Source organism: Marmota monax, unplaced genomic scaffold, assembly GCF_021218885.2.
Source record: "Marmota monax isolate L192 unplaced genomic scaffold, Marmota_monax_Labrador192_F-V1.1 WCK01_AAM20220418_F8-fsc00007, whole genome shotgun sequence".
NCBI classification, from domain to species: domain Eukaryota; kingdom Metazoa; phylum Chordata; class Mammalia; order Rodentia; family Sciuridae; genus Marmota; species Marmota monax.
Genome location: NW_026692781.1, coordinates 576,113 through 602,213, shown reverse-complemented (window position 1 = coordinate 602,213; position 26,101 = coordinate 576,113). Strand labels below are relative to the sequence as shown.

At 33.8% G+C, this 26,101-nt stretch overlaps 1 protein-coding gene across 6 annotated transcripts in view; it reads left to right on the top strand.

Annotated features, from left to right (window-relative positions):
• The window catches only part of Scn3a (sodium voltage-gated channel alpha subunit 3), a 116,312-nt gene that overhangs the window by 57,923 nt on the left and 32,288 nt on the right, over positions 1-26,101 (top strand). For 2 of the 6 annotated variants that reach the window (XM_046447575.2, XM_046447576.2), the window contains exons 12-18: positions 6,404-6,688; positions 12,785-13,132; positions 14,160-14,292; positions 15,619-15,857; positions 22,066-22,239; positions 23,345-23,701; positions 25,461-25,931. In XM_046447575.2, the coding sequence (XP_046303531.1) occupies positions 6,404-6,688; positions 12,785-13,132; positions 14,160-14,292; positions 15,619-15,857; positions 22,066-22,239; positions 23,345-23,701; positions 25,461-25,931 (2,007 nt within the window). Of the gene's footprint in view, positions 1-6,403; positions 6,689-12,784; positions 13,133-14,159; positions 14,293-15,618; positions 15,858-22,065; positions 22,240-23,344; positions 23,702-25,460; positions 25,932-26,101 lie in introns of those variants that run through there. The other 4 variants (XM_046447587.2, XM_046447586.2, XM_046447580.2 and 1 more) reach the window with 3 other exon arrangements.

Genomic DNA, 26,101 nt, shown 5'->3' with positions numbered 1-26,101 from the left:
TACCTCTTTTATGAAGTGACTGTTCAAAACTTCATCTATACTCTTTCTTTGTTAGTGTTTTTAGTTAGGCTTGGTTTTGTATGAATTTAGTTTTGAATGTTCTTTATATATTCTGGGTACAAGTCCTTCGTTATATATATTATTTGTGCACATATATGATGCTTTGCAAATATAATCTCCCAGTTGTATACACACACACTCTACTAGGAGATTATATTTGCAAAGCATCATATATGTGCACAAATAATATATATGTATACACACAGATAATATATATGTATACACACTCACACACACACATACACACACACACATATAACCTCTGAGACACATTCCAAGATTTTTAAATAGTTTTTTTTATTTTCAAACAGCGCCTCACTAAATTGCGGAGCCTGGCTTTGAATGGGCATTCCTCCTGTCAGTACAATCCTCCTGACTGTCAAGCCACTGGGATTATAGGCATGTGCCACTGCACCCATCTACTAACTGTATTTTTTGAAGCAAAGGTTTTTAATCTGAATTAAAAATTCCCTGGGAGGGCTCTCAAAGAAGATAGGCTCAGCAGAGATCTGAATAAAGTGTTTTCTTCCTAGGTACAAATCTCTCTATGCCAGGTGTCCCACAGGACCTTCCAGTCCCTTAAAGGAAAAGAACATGGAGGCAACTTCCTCCTCACATGTTTCATTTTAGTTTATTTAGTTTATATAATTTTTGACTTTTTAAAAACTCAATGATTTTCATGTTGCATCTAAGAAATTATTGCCAAATAAAGATTTTCTCCTGTATTTTCTTATAAATCCAAATCATTGTATATTTCACATGAAGGTCAATGACTTGTTTTAAGTTAATTTTTGCATAGAGTGTGAGTATTATATATTCTTTTTTTGCATGTGTATATGGAGATATTCCAACAACACTTATTGAATATAATATCCTTTCTCCACTAAATTGACTTTGAACCTTCATCAAAATGCATTCTGTTAGTCTGTTAGACTAACACACGTTAGTCTGTCTGGGGGATTTATTCTGTCCAGTTTATTTGTCTTTCTTACACCAATGGCACACTCTTTTAATTACTGTAGCTTTTTATATGCCTTGAAATTAGATTATGCTAGCTCTTCAACTTTAGTTTTCTTCTCAAAGTTGTTTTGTAGTTCCATATGAGTTTTAGAATAACCTAGTCTATTTCAGTTTGGTTAATTTCTACTGCTCTATCTTCAAGTTTATCATCTTTTCTCAGCAGTGTCTAATGTGCTGTTAATCCCATCGTGTGTGTGTGTGTGTGTGTGTGTGTGTGTGTTTGGTACTAGGAATTGAACCCAGGGTTACTTTACCACTGAGCCACATTCCTGCCCCCACCTTTTGTATTTTAGAGACAGAGTCTCACTAATTTGCTTAGGGCCTTGATAAATTGCTGAGGCTGGCTTTGAATTCACAATCCTCCTGCTCCAGCCTCCCAAGCTGCTAGGATTACAGGTATGCACCATGATGCCTGGCCATTTAGTGTGTTTTTAATCTCTGCTATTATCATTTTCACCAATGAAAATTGAAACTATGTCTTCTTTTTATTTTCTAAGTCTATAATTAATATTTTGAACGTACACAGTGCAATTTTAATTAATTAATTAATTTATTTATTTATTCGAATTGGTTTTCATGACAGCAGAATGCATTTTGATTTATAGTACACAAATGAAGCACAAGTTTTCATTTCTCTGATTGTACACAAAGTAGAGTCACACCATTCATGTCTTCATACATGTACCTAAGGTAATGATGTCCATCTCATTCCACCACATACAATGCAATTATAGCAATATTTTAATGTCCTTGTCTGCTACTTCTAATGTCTGTGCTGGTCATTGGTCAGTTTCAATTAAGTTGCCTCTTCATCTTGGGTTAAATATTCTTTCTTTTATACATTTATGACAATCTTAAATTCAGAAACTGACCATTTTTGTTTTGGGGGTGCTAAATAGGACAAGAACAGCGTTTAATCTAAGGCTGATTGTTGAACACTACTGAGGGAAGCCATTTCCTAATACTCTACTCAATGGCCCATTTAAAATGAAGTTTTTACTAGTGTTGCTGGTAGGAACAGGCATACGCCGCTGGCTCTGTATACATGGTAGGTGGCATTTCCTGTAATCCTTAGCCTAATACACATGCATTGATGAATATTTTTCTCAATACTCATGAGGGATCTCAGAAGAGCTCCAGAGTTCTCTGTTCAGCCCTTTCTTCTAAGATGCCTGTCCTATGAACTGTAGCCACCTTAGAGTTCCTGGACACCTAGTTCTGTGTCTTCCACTTATGGAGCCCATACATAGGCCTTCCTTGTCCTTTAGTCTGGAAAGCAATGCTGCTCTGTATTACCCTACCTTGGCCAAAAGCAGAAGTCCAAATAATATTTTTATATACTGACATTTTAGAATTTTTTTCTCAGATGAATTAATTCAGATATTTATTCTTTAAATGGCAGTATATGAAGTTTAAGTTTTTAACAATTATGAATTACTTTGAAGATTCACAATATTTGGTCTTTTTTTGAAGCATTTTTGGTAAAACAGGGACTTGACAGTGAGTGGCCTAGCTAATTCCTGACCTCAATCATGTTAGCACCTGCTGAACTCAGTGCAGGCTTTTCTATTTGCCTCTTACCCTGAGTAAGAAGTTGCAATATGATTTTACTCTATTGATTTTAGAAGGAAACTATGGAGAAATTTGAAATATTTGGAATCTCATAAACTATCCCTCATACTTTCCAAAAAGTTTTATTCATATCCGGAATTTTTAGGGAGTTTTATTTCATCTTACTATAAATAAAAGACATTTGTAAGATAGCAAAATAGCTATTTAGAGAGTAAAGACATTTCTTATTTCAAAGTTTTAAATAAATGTTATAACAAATAATATTTACACACTGCATATAATTTTATATTAAAGCATTAAGTTATCATATTATTATTTGTAAATGCAGACAAGTTTATGTGTTTAAAAATGCCACACAGAAAACAGTACAAAAAGAGTAAGTTATTCTAAGATGAAGCCTCTTTAAGGTAAAATATGACATCAGTTAATAAGAGTGTCATCTTTTTGAATTTAGAAATAAAAGTGCACTATGTCTAGTAGAATTTTAAAGAAGCTAATTATCTCTATTAAAATTTAGTCAGCAAAAAATGTTAATTATATGTACGTAATAATCAGTTATTAGATTCCAGTGACTGAATCTTGATTTGACTTAGCTTTTTCTTTACAACATTTAAATTGATCCCAGAAAAAAATGTTTTAACCTTTATTGTGATTGCACAGTACCAAATCAATTTTAGTTTCTTCTTGATATCACAGGTTACAATGACTGGTGGACAGCCAATACTGAAACAGAAGAGGGAATCAGAAACAAAACTCGTGCTGGAGGGAGGAGGGAGTTAAAAAGCATTAGTGCACTCCTGGAATTATTCATACTGCAATATAGTCTAAATCTTGCTCACCACGTATGACTCTTCAGAACTGACTCTTTTGCTAATGACTTCACAAAGCCTAGCATCACTTCCACTTTATTTAATACCACTGAGGGTCCTTGTGTGGTTTTAGTCATTGTTTAGACATGAAAACATGACATGTACAGCTCAGGGGATTCACAAATCAAGTGCAACTTTTAGAGATGGAAAAAAGACCAATCCTACAAGAAAATAAAAACTTTGCTAGAGATCAATGGAATTATGTTTGGCATTTATGATCTTTAAATGCCTAATAGTGACCAACTTTAACATATCCCATTGTGATCTACATAGGTCTGACAGGAAAATACTTAGGAGTCAGTTGTAAGACAAAACTAGAAATAGCATTTAAGAGATGCAATAATTAGGGGTCAAATTGAAACAGGTACAGTTAATGTCTCATGGTTTTAAATGGGATTTTACCTGAGTTCTAAATTTAAAATGAAAGAACTATTAGGTTTTTTTTGAAGACACATAGAGACAGGAAGTTCTGGAGCCTGTTTTGAACCACAAAGAAATGTACTAAGAAAATGTTCTTACCTGTGTAAGTATATTAAACACTAACTGTTATTTGTTACAAGAAGAATTCAGGAAGTTGGTTGTGAAAAAAATTGCTATTATTCTAAATAAGCAGGACATTGGCGGTGTCGCAGACATGAGAGATGACAGGAAACATCTGCCTTTCAGGGAATCAGCAAATCTCTGAAAGTGGAACAAGTGACAGATATGAGTTGATGAGTGACAGAGAAAATGTGTTGTGTCGGAGGTTACCTTTGTTGCCTTAAAAAAAAACGTGTTTTGGTTTTTAGTTATTTGAACTGCTACTCAGAATAGATAGGGAAATCATGCTTATGCAAAACAAATTCCAGACGTGATTTGAATGAACATGAGTTTCATGATTATGGCAAGGGAATAGTACCACCACTTCCTTTGTTTCTAGGGACAAACAAGTTGATAAATGATATTTCTGTGTGTTGAGTACATGTGTCTGTATAATGGGGAAAGGAGAATTAGGATTGTATTTGGCTAAAATAAAAGATATATGTTGACATTTGTTAGCTCCTTCAAAAAATGGCATATATTATGTACCTCTATGGATCAAGCACTTTGCAAACATAACTTACTACAGACAAGTGCTTAATTTATTTGCCTTGTTATACTTATGCAGTCATGTAGTAAAAGATCTTATCTCCCATCTTTTACCATGGATGATATGGGAAGTATTAGTGCCAATCAATAGTCATAAAGAAAGTTGTCTAATAATATGCAATTTTATAAATATCTGAATTGCAAATTAGGATGTAAATAAATGCTAGACATTGTCTTATATCAAGTCTTTGATCTAGGTTTTCCATGTGAATATAGCACTCGGCATAAACTAATATTCGTGTTGCTGAGTTTAACACATAAATTTAGCACTATATTTAGTACTACAGTTAGCTCCTCTGAGGTCATGTTAATCTTAGAAAATCCACGGGATAGCTTTTTTGGTTTCAAACATTTTATACTTCATTTGAGATGACATTCAGAAATAAAAACTACTTGTTTCTTTTCAGCAAGCAAGAAATAAAGCACAAAGTATTTTTGAGGCTGTAAATGGGTTTTACCTTTATTCCTTCCTAAAATAAGTTGCTATTTTATCAACCATTCTTTACAAACCATCATCTTTTATGAGATCTTGAAAAGTCAGGGCTCACATGTCTGCCCCCAGTCACCCCCCACCCCAGTGTCTGAGAAAATTGACAATAAAATGCTTTTGAAACCTTTATGCTACAAAAATTTACTGAGCACCTTTTACGTCAGATGACATACCAGTCACTGTGCAAAGAAACAATGACAAAATTCCCGTCTAATTTACAGTCCATGTGGGAAGAGAGACAAAATGGTAGATAAATTAGAGTTGTTTTTATTTAGTAATGTGAAAATTTTAATCAGTGTTTTCATAATTTAATTATTTTCACTTCTATGGTTTTGTTTAAAAACAGGAACATACCTAATGAGAATTCAGCTTTGATATACATCATATTGTTTCATATCCTCTCTAAGTCATGACTGAATCATTTCCAGTCTAAACATGTTCTTAATATAGATTAAAGTACAAAACATTTGTCATGTTTAACCTCAGAACTGTCTGTGTTTCATTAGCAGGTACAGAAATTCAAGATGCTTAGTAATACTTAGGGCTGAAATGTAGCAAGAAAATATTTGAAAAAAATTCTCATAATCTCTTGAAAAAATGTTCACATATTTACTTATTGATATGTTAATCATTTACAATAAATAATAATAAATTTGTAAATATTTAAATTTTAGAACAAAAAGTGATATACAATCAATTCTCTGAAATTAACATAAGCCCACAGATGTAGACTATATTCCTAAGTGTCATTCAAATAAGTGAGGGGGAAAACTAGCCAATACATTCCCACTACTTCTATCTAGAGGTAAAATAGTAGATACTATAAAAGTTTTGAGTTCACAAAAAAAGGAAAGTATTTTGTCCTGGATTTAAAGGACAGTTACATATTGGAGAAATAATCCAATTGGCTAAAATGGAATAGTGACCAGAGGAGCAACTACTACTAACAAAGCATTTACTTTTAAAGTGTAGACGACACAGACAACACTTTACAAGAGCAAACATCCCCTAAACTGAAGTTGATCTCAACAGAGATGAACAAGGGCAGACTTTACTTGCCTTAATATATAGAGTACCAGATAAATTTATGCTATTTATCACAGAAGGGTTATTTTAAAGTAAACTCTCCTGGCAAAGCAAAATAAAAACCCAAAAGCCTTAATTCACACATATAGTTAATAGTCTCAAATGACAGCACTTGAACTGTGGTCAACTGACTTCCAAGTTACACATTCTGAGCAGCACCTGTCTCTGTCTTACACAGGCAGTTGCAGCCGCATCCGCAGCTTCAAGAGATTTCAGTGGAATAGGTGGCTTGGGAGAGCTCTTGGAAAGTTCTTCAGAAGCATCAAAGTTAAGCTCCAAAAGTGCCAAGGAGTGGAGGAATCGGAGAAAGAAAAGAAGACAGAGGGAGCATCTCGAAGGAAACAGAGAAGGAGACAGGTTTCCCAAATCTGAATCTGAAGACAGTGTCAAAAGAAGAAGCTTTCTTTTCTCCATGGATGGAAACCGGTTGACTGGTGACAAGAAGTTCTGCTCCCCTCATCAGGTACAGATGTCTATTGGGAGCTCTGGTTTGTTTTGTCATTGCTTTTGCCTTCTAATTACCATATTTCATTTTGGTGCATCTTTGTAGTATTTAACTTGAGTGACAGGCTTCTAACGTTTAATACAGTTATATATTAAAATTATAAATTCTTTAAAAGAGATTTTTTAAAATTAAACCATTTATACCTTTTAAGGGAATCTATTTTAAACATTTTCATGATTTTGAGACCATATTTTTTTTTTAATGAGAGAGAGAGAATTTTTTAAATTTTTTTTTTTTTTTAGTTTTCGGTGGACACAATATCTTTATTTTATTTTTATGTGGTGCTGAGGATCAAACCCAGTGCCCCATGCATGCCAGGTGAGCGCGCTACCACTTGAGCCACATCCCCAGACCTTGAGACCATATTTCTTAATTGGTCTTTTTTTTTTTTTTTTTTTTTTTTTTTGGTACAACCTGCTTATCAGACTTTTTAGTGGGATAGTTTTGGAAGCTCTTGTTAATCTTTTTCATTTTGAGACCTCAGAAAACACTATTTTGCATGTGTGGGTCTCTCTGCCTTTATCATCTGAGACTGTAACATGTAACATGTGTATGAATTTTGAAAAGAAATATCTCTGGATTTTCCTTTTGCCTTTATTTTTCGATGTGAGAATTGCACTGCTGGGAGTCTCCATTACACTGGCCTGGAGTCATGCCATGATCTATTAGAGTGATATTATGGCCTAAATGCTTCTGAAGAGATGATATTAAAAATAGTCATTTTTCCCCGTAATTTAATGCCCACTGCCCAATGCTTTAACGTATTTTCAAGTCAAATAGGAAAAAATAGTTTCAATTCTTTGTTGTTAATAAATACTATGGATTCCATAATGTAAAGAGTAAATAGTTCTGTGATGAGGACAGTTGGGTCTAACTACTACTCTCTCCCATAATACAAATGTAAAATATGGTATTTAATCATGTAACACATTTGGGATCTATTTGAAGCCCTGTAGGGAAGTCAGTTTCTCAGAAAAAAATGTTTTGAATTAAAGAGTCACCCTTAGCTGTATGCAGTGTCCTATGCCTGTAAAACCAGCTTCTTGAGAGGGTGAAGCAGGAGGATGGCCAGTCTTAGGCCAGCTGGGGCAATTTAACAAGACTCTGTCTCAAAATTTAAAAATTTAAAAGGCTAGGGATGTATCTCAGAGGTAGAACACTTGCCAAGCATGTGTGAGATTCTGGGGTCCATAACCAGTGCAAGGAAAAAAAATAAAAGAGTCACCCTTGATATTTTGGCATTCTTAAAACTCTTGGGAGTGATTAGGATTAGGAATATTTTACAGTCTAAAATAATGATTGATACTATAAATGTTTGTGTTAAGTTCTCAACTCCAAACCAGTTCTGTGACCTTGGTCAAGTCACTTGTACTTTGAAATTTTCTGTGAATTTTCCCATATGTCTTAGAAGGTTGTGGAGAATAAAGCAATGTATGGAAATTCTATGTAACAAAGAGAAAGTTTCTTATTAAGATGGGTGAGTGAATTTCAAATGAAGATGCTAAAAACTTTGAGTAACTCAATTATAAATGCATATGTATAGGGAGTAATATTTACATGAGCATATTTATGTGCTTTTGAAAATAGTATTATTTCCTTTATAGAATAAAAACTGTTGATTAATTCACTTAGTCAAACAACAAATGTATTATCACTTCCCATGTGGCACAAATAGTGATCCTGGATATACCTCAATGAACAAAGAAATTCAACTAGCTGACCTCAAGGAACTTTTTTCTAAAGTTTAATAAACAATAAACAAAACAAATTAGTTAAACATTGTGCTAGCAGGCAATAATTGCTAGGGGACAAATTAAAGCAATCAATGGGAACAAGAGAAATAGTTGGAAGTAAATTTTTCGATAAGGTGGTTTAGGAAATCTCCCTTGTGAAAAAGACATTTTGACTAAGATTTAGAGGAAGGAAGTGACTGTCTGATGGAACAACATTCCAGGCTGATCTGATGGAAGTGCAAGAACCTCATGTGGTGGAACACCTGTGCTGTCAAAGAGCAGCTCAGAGGCCTGAGTTGCAGAGGCTCACCCAGCTGACAGAAGTTGGTAGAAGAGGGAAGTTGGCTGACAGCAGGTTTTAACACTGAAAAGAGAATCAGTCTATGCATATGGTATATGTGGCTCATTTTCTATTTATAGATAGGTATATGGATAGATAGACAAAATTTCAAAAGCAAAAGAAATGACCAATTAGCATTCAATTTACAAATCCTAGTAAAGACAGGAAGAGGGCATTAACACAACTCACAGGCAGAAATAAGCCAGAAGCAATTTACAGTTCTGGCTTTGTCAACAGAAAAGGTCTGTCTCTGGTAGGAACAAGAATCCTTGCACAAGATGGACAGGGCATACTGTTTAAAACAAATACAATTACTGAAAAATGTCAAAGCATAGAGGCCATAAATTATGGGCACCTTGTCCTCTACTAATGTTAATTTTAAATGTTAATTTACATTTATTATATTATCCTATTTTTCAATATGTAATGCATAGTAGTGTTGAAAAATGAAAAAGTATTTAAAGGTGACCGTGGAAACTGAATCTGAACAAAGACTATGTTGCTTGAATACACAAAGGCATTTTTATTTTAAACTAGAGGTTTTGTAGCTAGAACCAATTGTAGTTATTGACTTATTAGAGACAACAAAAAATGCATACATTTAACTTAAATTTTTATTTAAGAATTTCTAACAAATATTCATTTTACATTTTTCTTGAAATTTCCTGCAACTTTTTTCTTCTTGACTTCCCAGTCCACTTTGAGTCTAAACCTACATGCAGAATTGTGCCATACAGCCTTAGTTCTGTATTTTATTTTTGCTATTGAAAATTAAGAATAAGTTTTTACTTTCTTAGAACAGGTAAAAAATAGAATAAATCCCTGAAGCTTATTTCTTGGCAAGCCTGAGACAGAGAGAGATGGCCTCTGTTCAGCATCAAAGCTCTTTTTCCCTGAGAAAGGGTTGCCACAGCTGTGGGTATTCCCTTCACTCTGCTGTGTCTTCTAGTGTGTTATTTTTGGTTTATTTTCTCTGAATACTATTTTTGCTATCTTCTTTTTTGGTCTCTGTTGCCTTGAAAGCTGCGCTCACACCCATTATTATACTTTCCAAAGAGTGAATAGAAGTTTCAAATAAACTGAAAGATTCGGAACGCCTCTGAAAATACCCCAACATAAAAACATGTAAATTAAAGGCATGTACCAAATCTGTTACAGATGTGAAAACATACCAAATACCCACGACCAATATTACGCAGGTAATTTTCAGTTTTCAGAGAAGGTTTTATGACATAAATGTATTAAGACGATTACATTGAACCACCCAAAGGATTAATATAAGGGATTAGATAATATAAGATTGTGTATCTCTAAGTGTAAAGTGAGGTCCACCTGCGTTAGGAACCACCTAGAGTATATGGTAATTATTCAGATCCCTGAATCCTAGCTCCAGCTGCCTTAGTCTGTTTTGTGTTTCTATAACAGAATAGTTGAAGCCTGGATAATTAATAAATAAAAGACGTTTATTTTGACTCATGTTTGGAAAGCTAGGACGTCCAAGAGTATGGCCGTAGCATCTACTCAGCTTCCCGTGAGGGCTTTGTGAATTGAAGGTCAAATGGGTGCATACAGAAGAGAAAAGAGGGGATCAAGTCTGGTATCTGCTAACCTGTTCCCACAAGAAAAGCATCAATCTAGTCATTATGGTTCTGCCCCCACTTCCTTCTAAGCCCCATCTCTACATAGCCACATTGAAGAATGAAGGTTTTGACATGAACTTTTTTTTTTTTCCATTAGAGCAGCATAGTTATACACAGTAGTTGGGTTCACTTTGACAAAACCATACATGCAAGAAATTTGATTTCAGTTCTTATCGCCCCATTCCTTTCCATTTCCTATTCCCTTCCTTATTCTCCTTCATCTACTCTATTGATCTTCTTTTCACTCCTTTATTTATTTATTTTTATTGGTATATTCTACATATGCATAAAAAGATGAAATTCCTTATGGTAAATTTATATATGCACATAACATGATTTTGTTAAATTCATTGTGTGTGTATGCCACATTTTCTTGATCCATTCATCTGTTGACTGGCATCGGGGTTGATGCCCTAATTGACTATTGTGAATTGTACTGCTGTAAACATTGAAGCAACACCTCAACTTTTGAGACACATATTCAAACCACAGCATCTACTTTCTCAATCACAATTCCAAAAAGATGGGGCCTAAAAGTTCATATTTTAAACTCTCAAAGTGATTCAAACATAAAGTTTCAAAACACGAGTTCTGAATATAACCAATAATATATTGATCATTTAAATTAAGTGATGAGACTAACTTTATAAATTGAGGAGGTTTTAATCTCCTGAATGCTTTGATAAGAAGCCAGTCTCACTACTGTTTAGCATTAGGTAGACACTTCTGTAGGAACTGAATGTCACAAAGACACAGCCTCAGGTTCAATATGCTAAACAGCCATCAGTTCCTGTGGAGAATTTAACCAAATCCAAAGAAACAGTGCCATTTCTGGTGAATAGTCTCTCTCAAGAATATCACTGGGATGGAGGGCAACAAAATTATTCTGCTGCTTTGGAGTCTGGGAGAAGCCATAAAAAATAAAGCTAAAAATGGGACCTAAGAATATCAGCCTGGCCTAATTAGGCAGAGAGACCAAAAATAATCCAATAGAGTCTTCTTTTCCTATGTTTTTCCGCTAAAAAGTATTTTATGTGCTTTTACACTAAAACTTAGAAGGAAATGTGGAAGCAAATTTGCTGCTAGCATATGCATATATATGCATACATCTATGTGAGTGTGTAGGTATATTACCTTGGCTGCAAAAAGAACTAGGAAAGGGAATGGGAGACCAAGCAGAGGGGTCAAAGAAGAGTGTCAGCATTAATATCGAGGGAAGTAAACAAATATTCTGCAGACCAAATACAAATATTTTTGAAAATTGTCACTAAGAGTGCAATAAACACAGAGTTATCTGATGCTGCTAGTTTAAATTTCACTCAAAAAGTTAAAGATTTAACACTGAGATAAATCCCCATTTTTCTGGTACTAGAAAATCAATTACTTGATTTATTATGAATGTCAATAATAAAAACAATTTTGTGGGCTGAGGATGTAGCTGAGTGGCAGTATTCTTGCCTAAGTTGTGTGAGATCAAACCTGGGTTTGACTTCAGAGACTGAAAAAAAAAATCATGTCTAATCAAGTAGTATTTTTTATTATAATTACAGTATTAAAGTGAAGTCAGAGGAATAAGCTATATTCTCCATTTTATTCTCTATCACCCTTTTTGGTAAAGTCATCTTATATGTCTTGTCTCTTTAAGCTGGTATTAAATTTTAAATAAGAATACTAATGTATGGTAATAGTTTAGGAAATCCTCTCGACTGTGTTTTGTATGGCATGGAGTCACTCAAATAAAGTGAATCATTGGTTGCCATTAGAGAAATTATTAGGAAATTTGGAAGACAGCATTTAAGTAAAGTTTTGTGACTTTTATTCCTATGTGGATAGAATCAAACAGAGCCACAGAAAATCTTGATTTTAGAATCCAGAAAAGAGAATGGAGAAAAAATGGTATTTTTTTCAATACTATAATTATCAAAATGTAAACTGGTTGAATTTAAAATTCAAACTGAGCCAAAACCTATTTTCGAAGTCACAAGCCCTTCAGATCATAGTGCCACTTGCACCCAAAAAAAGAATCATTTATCCTTTCCAGCATCTGAACCCTTACCTACTATAGCATGGTAATGCAATCTGTCTCATACTAGAGTGAGGTTGTGCACTTGGTGAATTGCAAATCAGGATTCTTAGCCAGAACAACACTTAAATCATTTTATGGTCATTAATAAAAATATCAAAACACATATGTTTCCTATAAACTGATTGCCCATGTTTAAAAGCAAGATTACTCCAGCGCAAAAGCAAATCATTTCTACAATATTAAGATTTTTATTAAATAACTGTGTCCTACCCCACCCCTTGCCCCCAATTCCTTTCTTCCTTGCTTTCTCCTCAGTCTCTGCTGAGTATCCGTGGATCCCTGTTTTCCCCAAGACGCAATAGCAAAACTAGCATTTTCAGCTTCAGAGGTCGGACAAAGGATGTCGGATCTGAAAATGACTTTGCTGATGATGAGCACAGCACATTTGAAGACAGCGAGAGCAGGAGAGACTCACTGTTTGTGCCTCACAGACATGGAGAGCGACGCAACAGTAACGTTAGTCAGGCCAGTATGTCATCCAGGATGGTGCCAGGGCTTCCAGCAAATGGGAAGATGCACAGCACTGTGGATTGCAATGGTGTGGTTTCCTTGGTGGGTGGACCATCAGCTCTAACGTCACCTACTGGACAACTTCAGCCAGAGGTGATAATAGATAAACTAGCTGCTACTGACACTGTACATCAATTCAAAATGATCCAAAGGCCTGGGCAGTTTAGCCTGTTATACCATCTCATTTCCCCAAAATGAAAGTCTTTAAAAATAATACCTGAATGGAAAACAATAGAATATTGAGAACCAATTGAATTGTATGCAACCATTACCTTTCAAATGCTTTATGTTAAAAGAACTTAATTTTTAGCGTCTGGAATGAAACCCAAAGCTGCAAATTTGGTAGACTTCCCAACACAAAATGTTAAGCACTTTGGTAATCAAATTTATTATAGACATAGATTAGATAGGTTCACCCGAAATTATAAAATTATCTATTTATTTATATTCTGAAAAGTTCTTGTTCCTAAAATAACTAAATATTATATGACTAATGTATTGATAATAATCAGTTTTCATACAACTGTCAATATTATAGTACAATTTAAAATGACTCTAAAGTAAAATGTGTTAATTTCTTGTAGGATGGCATATAGAAATAATTGAAGAAATCTCAGGAAAGCACACACATTTCATTGTACATCTGTGTTTGTGCATGGAAAACAAATTGGCCCATATATGTTGATATTATCAATATAGCCTCAGAGAAGATAATTTATCCTTGAGACTATATAATCATAGTATTTATCTTGGGGGAATATTGATCTGAGTGTTAATAATTTCTGTAAGCTGAAAATATAATTTGCATTTGAATGAAATAGTATTTTAGCATGCTTATAAAAATTTTCCCTGAAAAATATGACATGTTAATTAAAATATTTTGTGACATGGTTGCCTTATACAATTTCATCCAACTGGTGAATTCTTGTCGAAAGGTATCACCTGTAATATTGTCTTCAAAAAGTATTTATAATATAATAATAAATTCAATATTTTATTATTACTTGAAAGTGATTACCTGAAAAAAATTGCATGCAGCATGATTTTCCAAGGAAGTGTTATGTGTTCTTGTATTATCTTTTTAAAAGGGTGGTTTGAGCCATCAGTATTTGGTTTGCAGGGTACCACCACTGAAACGGAAGTCAGAAAGAGAAGGCTAAGTTCTTACCAGATTTCAATGGAAATGCTGGAGGATTCCTCTGGAAGGCAAAGAGCCATGAGCATAGCCAGCATCCTGACCAACACAATGGAGGGTAAGAAGCAGGCGGGGCGAGGAGGGGGATGCTCAGCTCTCTATAATATTGTATGCTTTGTGGAGCTATTCTTTCTTCTTGGAGAATTCTTTATGTTTTTTCCCCAAGATCAGAACTGCATTATGGACAAGTACATGTAAAAATTGTAGCATGATATTATCACAAAAACTGACGTTAGCCTATTTCTTTTTTACTTAAGTCCTCATCTTATCTATGGAGGGATACTCTTCTGCCTTTTTTGTTTTGTTTTTGCAGTATTAGGGATTGAACGCAGGGCCTCCTGCATACCAAGCTAGCACTATTAGCACCACTACATCTCCAGCCTTAGAATGATAATTTATCCTTGATATTGCATCAGTGAAGATCTAATCTAATGATACACTATACTTTATGTGAACACTTCCTTTTTAAAATCTGAATGTGTAGAAGTGCAGGGCAGTGGTTGTGGGATTGGAAGAAGGATGAGAATGAGTTAGACAGATCAAAACATTCCAACAAAAATCCTAAAAAATTTCTCTCTTTCATATTCCACATACACAGCAAACATGACATTCTTTCAAAGGACACTTGACATGAATGTTCATTGGTTTTAACACACAGGAATGGTCAGCAACTACTACTCCCTTGTTTACACTTTAAACAAGTCCCTACTTCTTGAAATTTGGTGCAATATTACATTAATACTGCACTTTTGTAAATCAATTATATGGATACATTCTAACAGATTTTTTAGAAAATATCAATTGCATTTCCTATTTGTCCTGTTAGCATATTAGATATCCAAATAGTCCCATAATAATTTTATAGCAGGCTTCATTTATTAAAATTACCAGTAATTTGTTTATGTATGAGGCTAGAATTCGCAACTATATGAATAAAGGGTAGTGTAGATTTGGATCTGAATCCAAAGAAGAAAGACATGTTCTCATTCTACACAAGATCAACTTCCTGTGAGGAAACAATAGGTTACAGATATTAATGAGGATCATAGCTTTAGACAATGTTCTTTAAAAGGCACTTTTACAAGAAACAATGATGTTTTGCTAAGTTTAATATTGCTGTGATGCTTATTTTAAAATTCTATTTTGATAAAGAGAATATAAAATTCTCTCTTTAATCATTATTTTGAATAAAAATGACCGAAGTGTTTATTTTCTGTGTTTAAAAGAGAAAGTCTATTTAGTAGGACTGTCTTGTCAAGTTTGTTAAGCTAATATGAATTTCTATTCCCAAGTAAGCATCAAATTTGTCAAACAATATGTAGTCTACTACCAACAATAATTCATTTTTATTGTTACTTACTACTCTTTTTTGTTATCATCCTAGAACTTGAAGAGTCTAGACAGAAATGTCCACCTTGCTGGTATAGATTTGCCAATGTGTTCTTGATCTGGGATTGCTGTGATGCCTGGTTAAAAGTAAAACATCTTGTGAATTTAATCGTCATGGATCCATTTGTTGATCTTGCCATCACTATTTGCATTGTCTTAAATACCCTTTTTATGGCCATGGAACACTACCCCATGACTGACCAATTCAGTAGCGTGTTAACTGTAGGAAACCTGGTAAGTTCATTTGAAATTTACTTATTTCCTGTGTAGGGGTAGAAGAGGTAGACCAAAGGTGGTGAGGAGACGTGTGTCCTATGTTGAAACCCCCCATATTATATCTTCTTTCTTCATAAGAAAAAACAACTAAAGGAATATTACAGAGAATCTAGGAGATACTGTCTAAAATTCACCCACTATCAATGCTGATTGTTGAGGCTAATGTTGGTGCAGACTGATCATGGTGTCAACAGTAATAAATAAACTCCTCACAATCTTCTATCTATTTCTTACTGAAAATGTAGGTCCAGAGGAATCACAAGATCCTTATTATCAGTCCTAAGGTGATAGCATTAACAGACACAGGTTTTAAAGAAATTATGTCTATTGGAGGGCTGACCAAGATTTGGATTTCCTTTAAATGGGGGAAGGGACAAGCATAATTGTTTCAAATTAATGAATTACTTAAGTGATAGTCATGGAAGAAAACAAATGGCAAAAATGCATTTGTAATTTAGCCCTATTTAAGATCCAAATTACTTGAGCATACATCTTTGCGCTAATGTACATTTCTTCCTAAATCTACATGCAAAAGAAAACAATTAAAATGGATGAACAAGTTTGCCTACTGTGACCTCTCTGTGTTAGACAGTTTTGCTTAGTTTTAACCTTCAAAATACCAAATATCTTTTCCTCATAAAAATTACCCTTATGTATAATTGAACACTCGATTTTAGTACTTAAGACTATCTTAAGAAAAGATCATAGACAAATATCAGTGATTATGTTTATTTTATTTTAATGTATCTTTAGTGCCTAATCCCTGGAAATGTTTCAGATAAAAATATATGGGATAAGCAATTCCTTTTGTAGTTTCTGGCAAGTAGTATATACCTGGAGTACATTGTTTCCTTAAGGGTGATAGAGTCATCAATGAAGATGGATGCTGTTTGGTTTATTAAGCCCTAAAGGTGATAGCATCATTCTTTCTGATCCTAGGGATCTGATCCGAGCTTTGAGGTTCAGGAACTTCCAATTGTGACTATCTAGTGTGCTTTTAGAAGCATTCTCTCATGCCTGAAGGCAGATAACTTATTATTCATATCAATTTCACATTAGAAATCTCCATCTTCTTTTTAACAGAAAGTTACTAATAAGGATAACACCTCCCAAACAGCATGTTCCTAAGGCTTTTAATACCTGTGGGCTTTTTGAAAGTTATTACTTGAGCCTAAGGTCTCTAATCAGTGAAAAAAAAAAAAAAAGCTATTTCATTCATTTTAAGTAAAATGTCTAATCCATGAAAGTGTTAGTTTCTTTCCTCTGATTCCTCCTCTCTCCTACCCTCTCATTCCTGCTGGTTTCAACAGGATGTCATGAGTTAGGATGGACATAGATAATTTATGGACAAAGATCGTCCTCTTTACTAATTCATCCCCGGTTGGAGGGGTGAGGGAGACTGACTCACAGAATGAAAAGAAAAGGTGAATCACTAAGCTTTGTAGAGGGGCTTTTGCAGTTGGGTTTCAGGAACAGTTCTTGGGTGTAGCCCAAACACTGACTGTGTCTTTTGTATTCAGGGCAGAAAACATTCAGCCACAGCTCACAGGTTTTACATCTTCTATCCTCTGCACTATAAAAAGATTAGATCTCTTTTTGAGTTGCAATTCAATGACCTTCATGATAGAGGTGTGTTAGGCATAGGTTGGTAGCTGCCCACCTCCTCTTCGTCAGCCTTGGCAGCATATGAAAACATGGCAGCCCTGAGGCATCAAGCAAGTGGAGGAAGAATTCCCAACAGATGGGGTGAAAGGAATTCTGAGCAGACAATTGCAGTATTCCTTAATAAGTCACTTCAACTTCTCTTCACTATTAGATTCAGGAGAATACCCACCATGTTCTCCACCATGTTCACCTGTAATGCTGGGGTTTTTTTTCCTGATGCATTCCTTGATCTTTTCAGTACCTCCATCCCTGCCTAATTTATCTTTTGTTTGTTTTTGAACTTTTCTTCTGATTCCTATTAAGGTATGCTTTTCACTCATCAATGCTAGGAATTACCTACTCTAGTGGTATAACTTTTGTTCAAGTCCTATATGTACAACTGTTATAGATCATAGTTCAAGGATTACTTTAGATGAAGTCAGGGCCAGCTGGAAGGTCATCTTTCCCACAGCTTATTAGAAGTACTGTCAACATCATTTCAATTTTATATTACCTAAACTAGTGACCTTCTGGCTCCAAAGGTAGGAATATTATATTACTGCTTACTTTTCCTTTATTTCTTGTATAAACTTGATATGAAGACCCATTATTTTTTCTTTCAAGGTATGTCTTTTTATTGTAAAACTACTTGTAAAATAATATTTCTAGTACTAATCTCCATTGTTTCCTGAACAGTCAAAACAGCCCCTTCAGAAGAACCTTGTACCCATCTCTGAGAGCTGTACCACATATATACTACACAAATATAAATACCACACACATATTTATATATGTACATGTAACAAAATATTTATCTGTTATTGTTCTCTACATTCATATTTGCAATGTTCTCACTCATCTCAATTCTTTGTATTCTTTAAGGTCCAACTTCAGTGACATCTCCTCTAACATGACACTCAGCCCATATAAACATTCTTAACTCCTAATACTCTTGTGAATAAAGCAAGGTTGTATATTATACCTTGAGTTTGGATTTTCAGTCTCTTATAAATTACTCAATGGCAGAGGTCATGACACATTTTTCTTTTGTGTCTCCAACTATGCTCACATAGTGGTCACTTGATAAAGAATCCACTGGTTGATTCTATCCCCAAAGAGCTGCTTGGAGTTGCATATTTTTGTCAAAGAACACAAGCTCCTAAGTCAGGCAAAATTGGTTTTGACCATAGTAGCCCATGTTTACTAATAATATGGGCTCTGGAAAAGTATAACAAACAATCTGAGTCTTGGTTTTCTATTATTGAAATGGATGTAATAATACCAATCTCTGAGAGCCTTTGTGAAAGTCGAATGAGGTAATGTGAAAACACCTATCTCTGTGCCTGGCATGTAGCATGTGCTCATTAAACAGCTTCCTTCCTCCTTCCTTTTATATATGCTATTAACCTCTTGAACCTTTCTTTGAAACACTGATGGAAAATATTTCTGTTCTAGCTCTTGTGTTTTTCCCAGGATTTTGGACAGTTAGGGAAATTGAATAGGTGAAGAATATTTTGGAAATTTGTCAGAATAGTGCAGGAAATTGAGGTTTTATGGACTTCCAATTGAGTATGGAAGCACAAGATAAATAGATTTTGGATTTTAGGGTAAACAAATGGAAAAACACTGATCTAAAGCACAAAATCTGAGTCCTAGTCCAAGAGTCAATGCTAGGTGTCTGTGTGGTTCTGAAAAAGGTTTCTTATATCCTTGGGTCTGTTTTCTCAATACACATAATCAATGACTGTGTTGGATTAGCGAACTTCATTTCCTCCTATATCTACAATTCCATGACTTTATGGTGGTGACCTAAGTAATGAGGTAGTGGAGTAGAACAGGGAACTGATGACTAGTAGATTGCTGGTAATAAAACCATCAGTAATTGAGTTTAGTGTTGGGGAAACAGGCTCATGAAGATGGAAAGCATAGATGTCAGGGAATAGACTTGAGTGATCTAACTATGAGAATAAGAAAATTTATGATCTCTCTATCTCTGTGTACTGAAACTTCATTATAATTAATAGTAACATATCAATAAGTCATAGCTTAATTTTCAAAACAGTTTGACTATAATTTTTATGTATCTTATTTAATACTCACAACAACCTTTATAATATTTATACATATGAAAAATAATATATATTTTATATAGAGAGGAAAAGAGTTGGAAAGTATTTCATGTGTACTTAGCTGTCTTCAAACTGTATTATACCATTTAGGTGGTTGTATGGCGTATTTTGTGTGGAGTTTCTAGTTTGCCCATTAAAATATTTGTATGTCTATGGAATAGCTTATTGCTGCTCCAATAAGTTCATACTGACTTATAGATGAAGATTTAAAGGTTTTGGTTGAAGCAATAACAAAAGAACACAAAAGAGTTGTGAATCCTTTAATCTTGAATTAAAGTGCTCCTTTTTGTATCCTGTTCTTGCAGTACATAAAAATTCAATCAGTTCTTTGCTGATTAGTTTAATCAAATTTGAGAATCTGGAAGACATCAAATCTCCACTGAGTTTCTATAAGAAAACTATGTGTTTTTATAGGAATTCATTTTTGTTGTTGTTGTTGTTTAGGAAGCTATTTTAAAACTCATCCTCCCTCAGCTTCTCTAAAAGCTAGAAAGAGTCCACCAGTCATAGTAGGTTAGATAACCTCTTCATCATATAAACTTTCCCAGCCAATCTGACAATGCTAAATCTAGACTAAAATGTATCAAAAACAATGATTTGGAAGCCTAAATTAAAAGCATTCAAAATGATATAGCTTTTATTTTGAATTGCAAATTGTAACTGCAATATTTTTAAAGAGAAGTTGCACGGTAGTATTATGTTTTGGATGAAAGAGAATGAATTTAGGTTTTTAAAGAGAATGAATTTAGGTTTTTAAAGAGAATTAATTTAGGTTTTTAAATGCAGGAGACTTAGTCATTTCAGAAGACCTAAAAAGATAACCTCATGATTTTCTAAGAAGAGATATTTGAAGATCATTTAGACAGAGAATATCTAGCTCACTTTAATGCATTCCTATTGCCAGGGTGCCTTGTTCAAATAATAGCTGTTATGAAAATCTTATATAAGAAATCAAATTTGTGTAAGTTAGAACTTAAATTCACTAGGGAAACTCACAATCTGAAAAAAAATCCCATTGTGAGCTGTTCTTATTCATAAAATGAAAAAAATATATATTCTTCAAAGTTAATTCCATTATGTTCCTAGATTTTCATGTCTTAAAATGCATCTTATTTCTAGTTATATGAATGCATGACTAACAGCAGTGAAGCTGTTTTCTGCATAGCCATTTTCCTTAGATCTTGCTGGAATTAGGAAAATGAGATGTTAGCTACATTTATACTTTTATAAGAGTGGTCAAGATTTCTTTTTAAATTAATGTGATGTTTTAGAGCACCAACTAATTTTAATAATATTGTTATTTTAACATAATTCCTTCAAATTCAAAGTCTGATTTACTTTCTTAAATTGAAAGCTGAACTTTGTGATCATAAAATGCAGTCTTTACTTAAAAGAGAATTAAGAAAATTGCTTTAAAAGACTTTCTGCAAGAGGAATTCCATAACTCTTCATGTCCTTGTATATCATCACCTGTGGGTTTTTGTTTTTGTCATTTTTTCAAAAACAGGGATTGAACTCAGGGGCACTCAACAACTGAGCCACACCTCCAGCCCTATTTTTTGTGTTTTATTTGGAGACAGGGTCTCACTGAGTTGCTTAGCACCTTGCCCTTGATGAGCCTGGCTTTGAAGTCATCTTCCTGCCCCAGCTTCCTGTGCTGCTGGGATTATAGGCATAAGCAAGGGCACCTGGCTTCACCTGTGGTTTTAAGTTAAAAAACAATGTTGACTGTCTTTCATTGTTTTTCTTTTTGTTATCAAATACACATTTTTATCTAGCCACTCAAATAATTTATTAATCATAATTATGGGTATATGCATATTTAGTTTGTACTCTTGATGATTTCAAGTAAATCTCTAGCTCTGCGCTCTATTAATTCATTAACCTTAATTCTGAGGCATGCACCCAAAGATTATTATTTTAAAATAATCTTCTTTTAGGAATGTTTATAAAATTATAGAACTAAAACACTGTCTGTTTTAAAAACACAAAATCCAGAACAAAATACATATTTTAACCAAATTTTAACTAATTTTTATTAACTTTCATTAACTTTTAGATTTGTTCCTGATACAAAATTATCCCCCCAAATAAATCTGCATGTAGAAGCATAGTGTGCCAAAGGGCAATAATTCAGTAGCTATTTTTCAGGTATCAAATTTAAAATGTGAATGGTGAAATGTTTTAACATCTATATTTTCCCTGGAAATCCAGCCGATTTGTTAACTGAGCCAAACCCACCTAACAAATTACTACCTTGCTGGGGAATGTTAAACTTGAATTGGTGCTAAATTTAAAGTTTAAATAGTTTTACTCATTAACATTCTTCTTTATAAAATCCTAAAGTACCATTTTTCAGTGCCATTGAAGTGCTGCTCTCTATTTTACTTTAGGTCTTCACTGGGATCTTCACAGCAGAAATGGTTCTCAAGATCATTGCCATGGATCCCTACTATTATTTCCAAGAAGGCTGGAATATCTTTGATGGAATTATCGTCAGCCTGAGTTTAATGGAGCTGGGTCTGGCAAATGTGGAGGGACTGTCTGTACTGCGATCCTTCAGACTGGTACCTGCATACCCTACATTTACATCAAATCTCTCATTTGAATAACATATTATGAGATGTATATTTACAACTTACTTCAGCTTTTGTAATGATGTTATAATTTACATCAATATGTGATATCCTAAGAAAATACATAAGCATTCTCTTTAAAGCCAAGAATATTTTCAAAGAAAAATAAAAGTGGTTGAAACACTTTATAAGGATGATATATAAAGAACACTTTAGGGCTGGGGATGTGGCTCAAGCGGTAGCGCGCTCGCCTGGCATGCGTGCGGCCTGGGTTCGATCCTCAGCACCACATACAAACAAAGATGTTGTGTCCGCCGAGAACTAAAAAAATAAATAAATAAATACTAAAGTTTCTCTCTCTCTCTTTAAAAAAAAAAAAACATATGTTTTTTAAAATTATGTCATAAATTTCTGGGTGTTTTTTTTTTGCATTATAGTATGTAAAGAAATGCAAATAAAAATAATGGGCCTGAATTAATCTTAAATTTTTATCAACTCTATGATATTAGTAGGTACTACTTTTGAGCAAGATTCAGAAAAGTATCTGATGACTTTAGCATTTTAAATAGTATAGAAACTTTTCTGAATTATAGGAAAACATTTATATTAAAAATATGTAGGCTTTTATTGGAAATTAAGTATATGTGTATATTTTTCCAAATTGAAAGAAAGACTTTCTATCTTTTCAACAAAGTAATTTATTTCACTTTCATTTTATAAAGGTCTATGAAGAATACATAATTAATAGCTTTGATGTTTCTTTTCAGTTTCTAAAATAGAGTCTGAGGAGACATTAGCTGATAAATTTTAAAATGTTTCCAATCAAAGCAGCAATTTGTGTTCATGGTTGTATCTTTTGATAAATCAGAAATGAGTCTTAATTTTTTTTGCTTTTAAATAATATGATCTAATTTATGATTCTAGTATTATTGACACTATTTTTTTTTCTGGATTTGAAGTTGAATTAATTTAGTATGAAGAAACATAAGTTTATTCAACAGACATGGGTTTACAATGTCATATACTTGTAAAATGATGGTAACTTCCAAAATTATATCACGGTTAACACTCAGAATATCTTTCCATTTGATTACAGCTTCGAGTTTTCAAGTTGGCAAAATCCTGGCCCACACTGAATATGCTAATAAAGATCATTGGCAATTCCGTGGGGGCGCTGGGAAACCTCACCTTGGTGTTGGCCATCATTGTCTTCATTTTTGCCGTGGTTGGCATGCAGCTCTTTGGAAAGAGTTACAAAGAATGTGTCTGCAAGATCAATGAAGACTGCACGCTCCCACGCTGGCACATGAATGACTTCTTCCACTCCTTTCTGATTGTATTCCGAGTGCTGTGTGGAGAGTGGATAGAGACCATGTGGGACTGTATGGAGGTTGCTGGTCAAACCATGTGCCTTATTGTTTTCATGTTGGTCATGGTCATTGGGAACCTTGTGGTATGTATGTGTTATACATGCTCATCATAAAAAAACAATATTAGTAGATAAAGAAGGCCAGAGTGGCAAACGTGTGATTTTATAGTAAATGACTTAGTCTCAAATCCCCCTACTGGCCCTCTGAGAATGGAAAGTTACTTAGCTCTGAGACTGAGGCTTCCTATCTATGACCCTGGAATAACAAAACTGAAATCACATGGTTGATGTGAGAATAAAGTGAGGTCTATCTAATGAAAGCTCAGAAGTCATAAATACCAATTTGCTTTTACCTGATTCTTCAAAAATGCATTTTTATTATTAAGACTAATATTATCCTAATGTTAGTTTCATAAGACAATCTCCACTGAACCTAAAATAGTTATGCATTCTATATTGAAGTTCCTTTTTACATGTCTATAGTTCATATTGTTTGCTAACTCGGGGGCATGGGTTCATACTAGCAAATTTTGAAGATAAATTCAATGAAATAGAGCATTATATTTTAGCTTTGGAGTATAATTATCCAAATAATTTACCAGAGTACTAAATATGTTATTCCCTAAATTTGCTTTAATAAAGAAAAATAAATTATTGCAGTTTGATTCATTCATATGCATGGACATTGATCAGATTTAAAAGACTGACTTTTAGCTATTACTTAAAAGCATTAATGTGAAAGTAAAATTTGTATATATGTGTTAGTGCTTGAATTTCTTAGTCTTGTGTAGACAAAGTTTTTCTTTGCACAGACCCACTAATCCTTCCCTTTAAGGATACATTTTAAACAAAAAAATTACTCAAAACACTACTAGTGAGATACCTGTGAACATGGAAATTTTGCCCCCAGAATAGTAAATTAGAAAGCTTTAGATTCTTAACAATATCTGATACAGATAAAAGGAAATGAGATAGGATTCTAGCTTTGCATTTGTCTATGATGTAACATATGCTGGAACTCAATAATTACATTTCAAGCTAAAAATATTCCTATAAATAAATTTCCTTTTACACCAGAAATTGGGAATTACTCCTGTACTGCTATAGTTGTTTGGTTAATTGGGTAATTTTTCTATGTATCCTGATGACACTCTGAGAATTAACATTTCCTCATATTTTCTCAACAAAAATGAGGGAAGAAAAAGTAATTTACATTATATGGGTCTAGCCTAAACCTTTGAATAATTTTAGATTTTTCTCCATCTGTTGAGATATTTGAACACATAAATTTCAAAGTATATTTGATGGGAAATGTGTTGAGCCTTGTATAATTTGCATTTAGAAATTTCTACTGTTGCAAAAGTAATTTGTAAGGAATTTGTATTTCAAGTATATTGTTTATGTAAAGATCAGAAGGCTATTAAAGAAATAAGTTTATTATTTATACACATGAAGCTAAACATTGACTAGACAAACTGGTAAGATACAGTAAAATGATTAAAATTGAAGTATATTTTTTTTCTTCTTGGCAAATCCTTAGACATGAGGTTTTGACTTCTCACTGAAAAGTCTGAGTCAATACAATTTAAACCTTAGATCTCCTTTCTTAGTGTTCTCTGTGAGAAGGAAGAGGTGCCTGTTTTTCAGTTTTGCCTTTACAGCAGGTAGACGATATCTGGTCCTTTAAATAGTATGTGATTTCTACATGGTGTCTGAAATATAATAAGCATTCAAGAAGCATTTGTTAAAATAATTTTAGCTAAGATCTAAGTTCCCTGTTTAGCCTGTTATTTTTACACATACTTCAATACTAATAGAACTTTTTGCCTTCTTTTTCTTTTAGGTTCTGAACCTCTTTCTGGCCTTATTGTTGAGTTCTTTCAGCTCAGACAACCTTGCTGCTACTGATGATGATAATGAAATGAACAATCTCCAAATTGCAGTAGGAAGAATGCAAAAGGGAATCGATTATGTGAAAAATAAGATACGGGAATGTTTCCGAAAAGCTTTCTTTAGAAAGCCAAAAGTCATAGAAATCCATGAAGGCAACAAAATAGACAGCTGCATGTCCAATAACACTGGAATTGAAATAAGCAAAGAGCTTAATTATCTTAAAGATGGAAATGGAACCACCAGTGGTGTAGGTACTGGAAGCAGTGTTGAAAAATACGTAATTGATGAAAATGATTATATGTCGTTCATAAACAACCCCAGCCTCACTGTAACAGTGCCAATTGCTGTTGGAGAGTCCGACTTTGAAAACTTAAATACTGAAGAGTTCAGCAGCGAGTCAGAACTAGAAGAAAGCAAAGAGGTAAGTTTTGGTTGTATTTCCTATAAGAGCCACACAGTATGGTTATTCAGTATTTTTACTGTGTTTAGGTGCATTATTAAAAATTAATATGGAGATTGGGATGTAGTTCAGTGGGAGAGTGCATGCTTAGTATGAGTGAGATTCTGAGTTTGATCCTATCACTGAAAAGA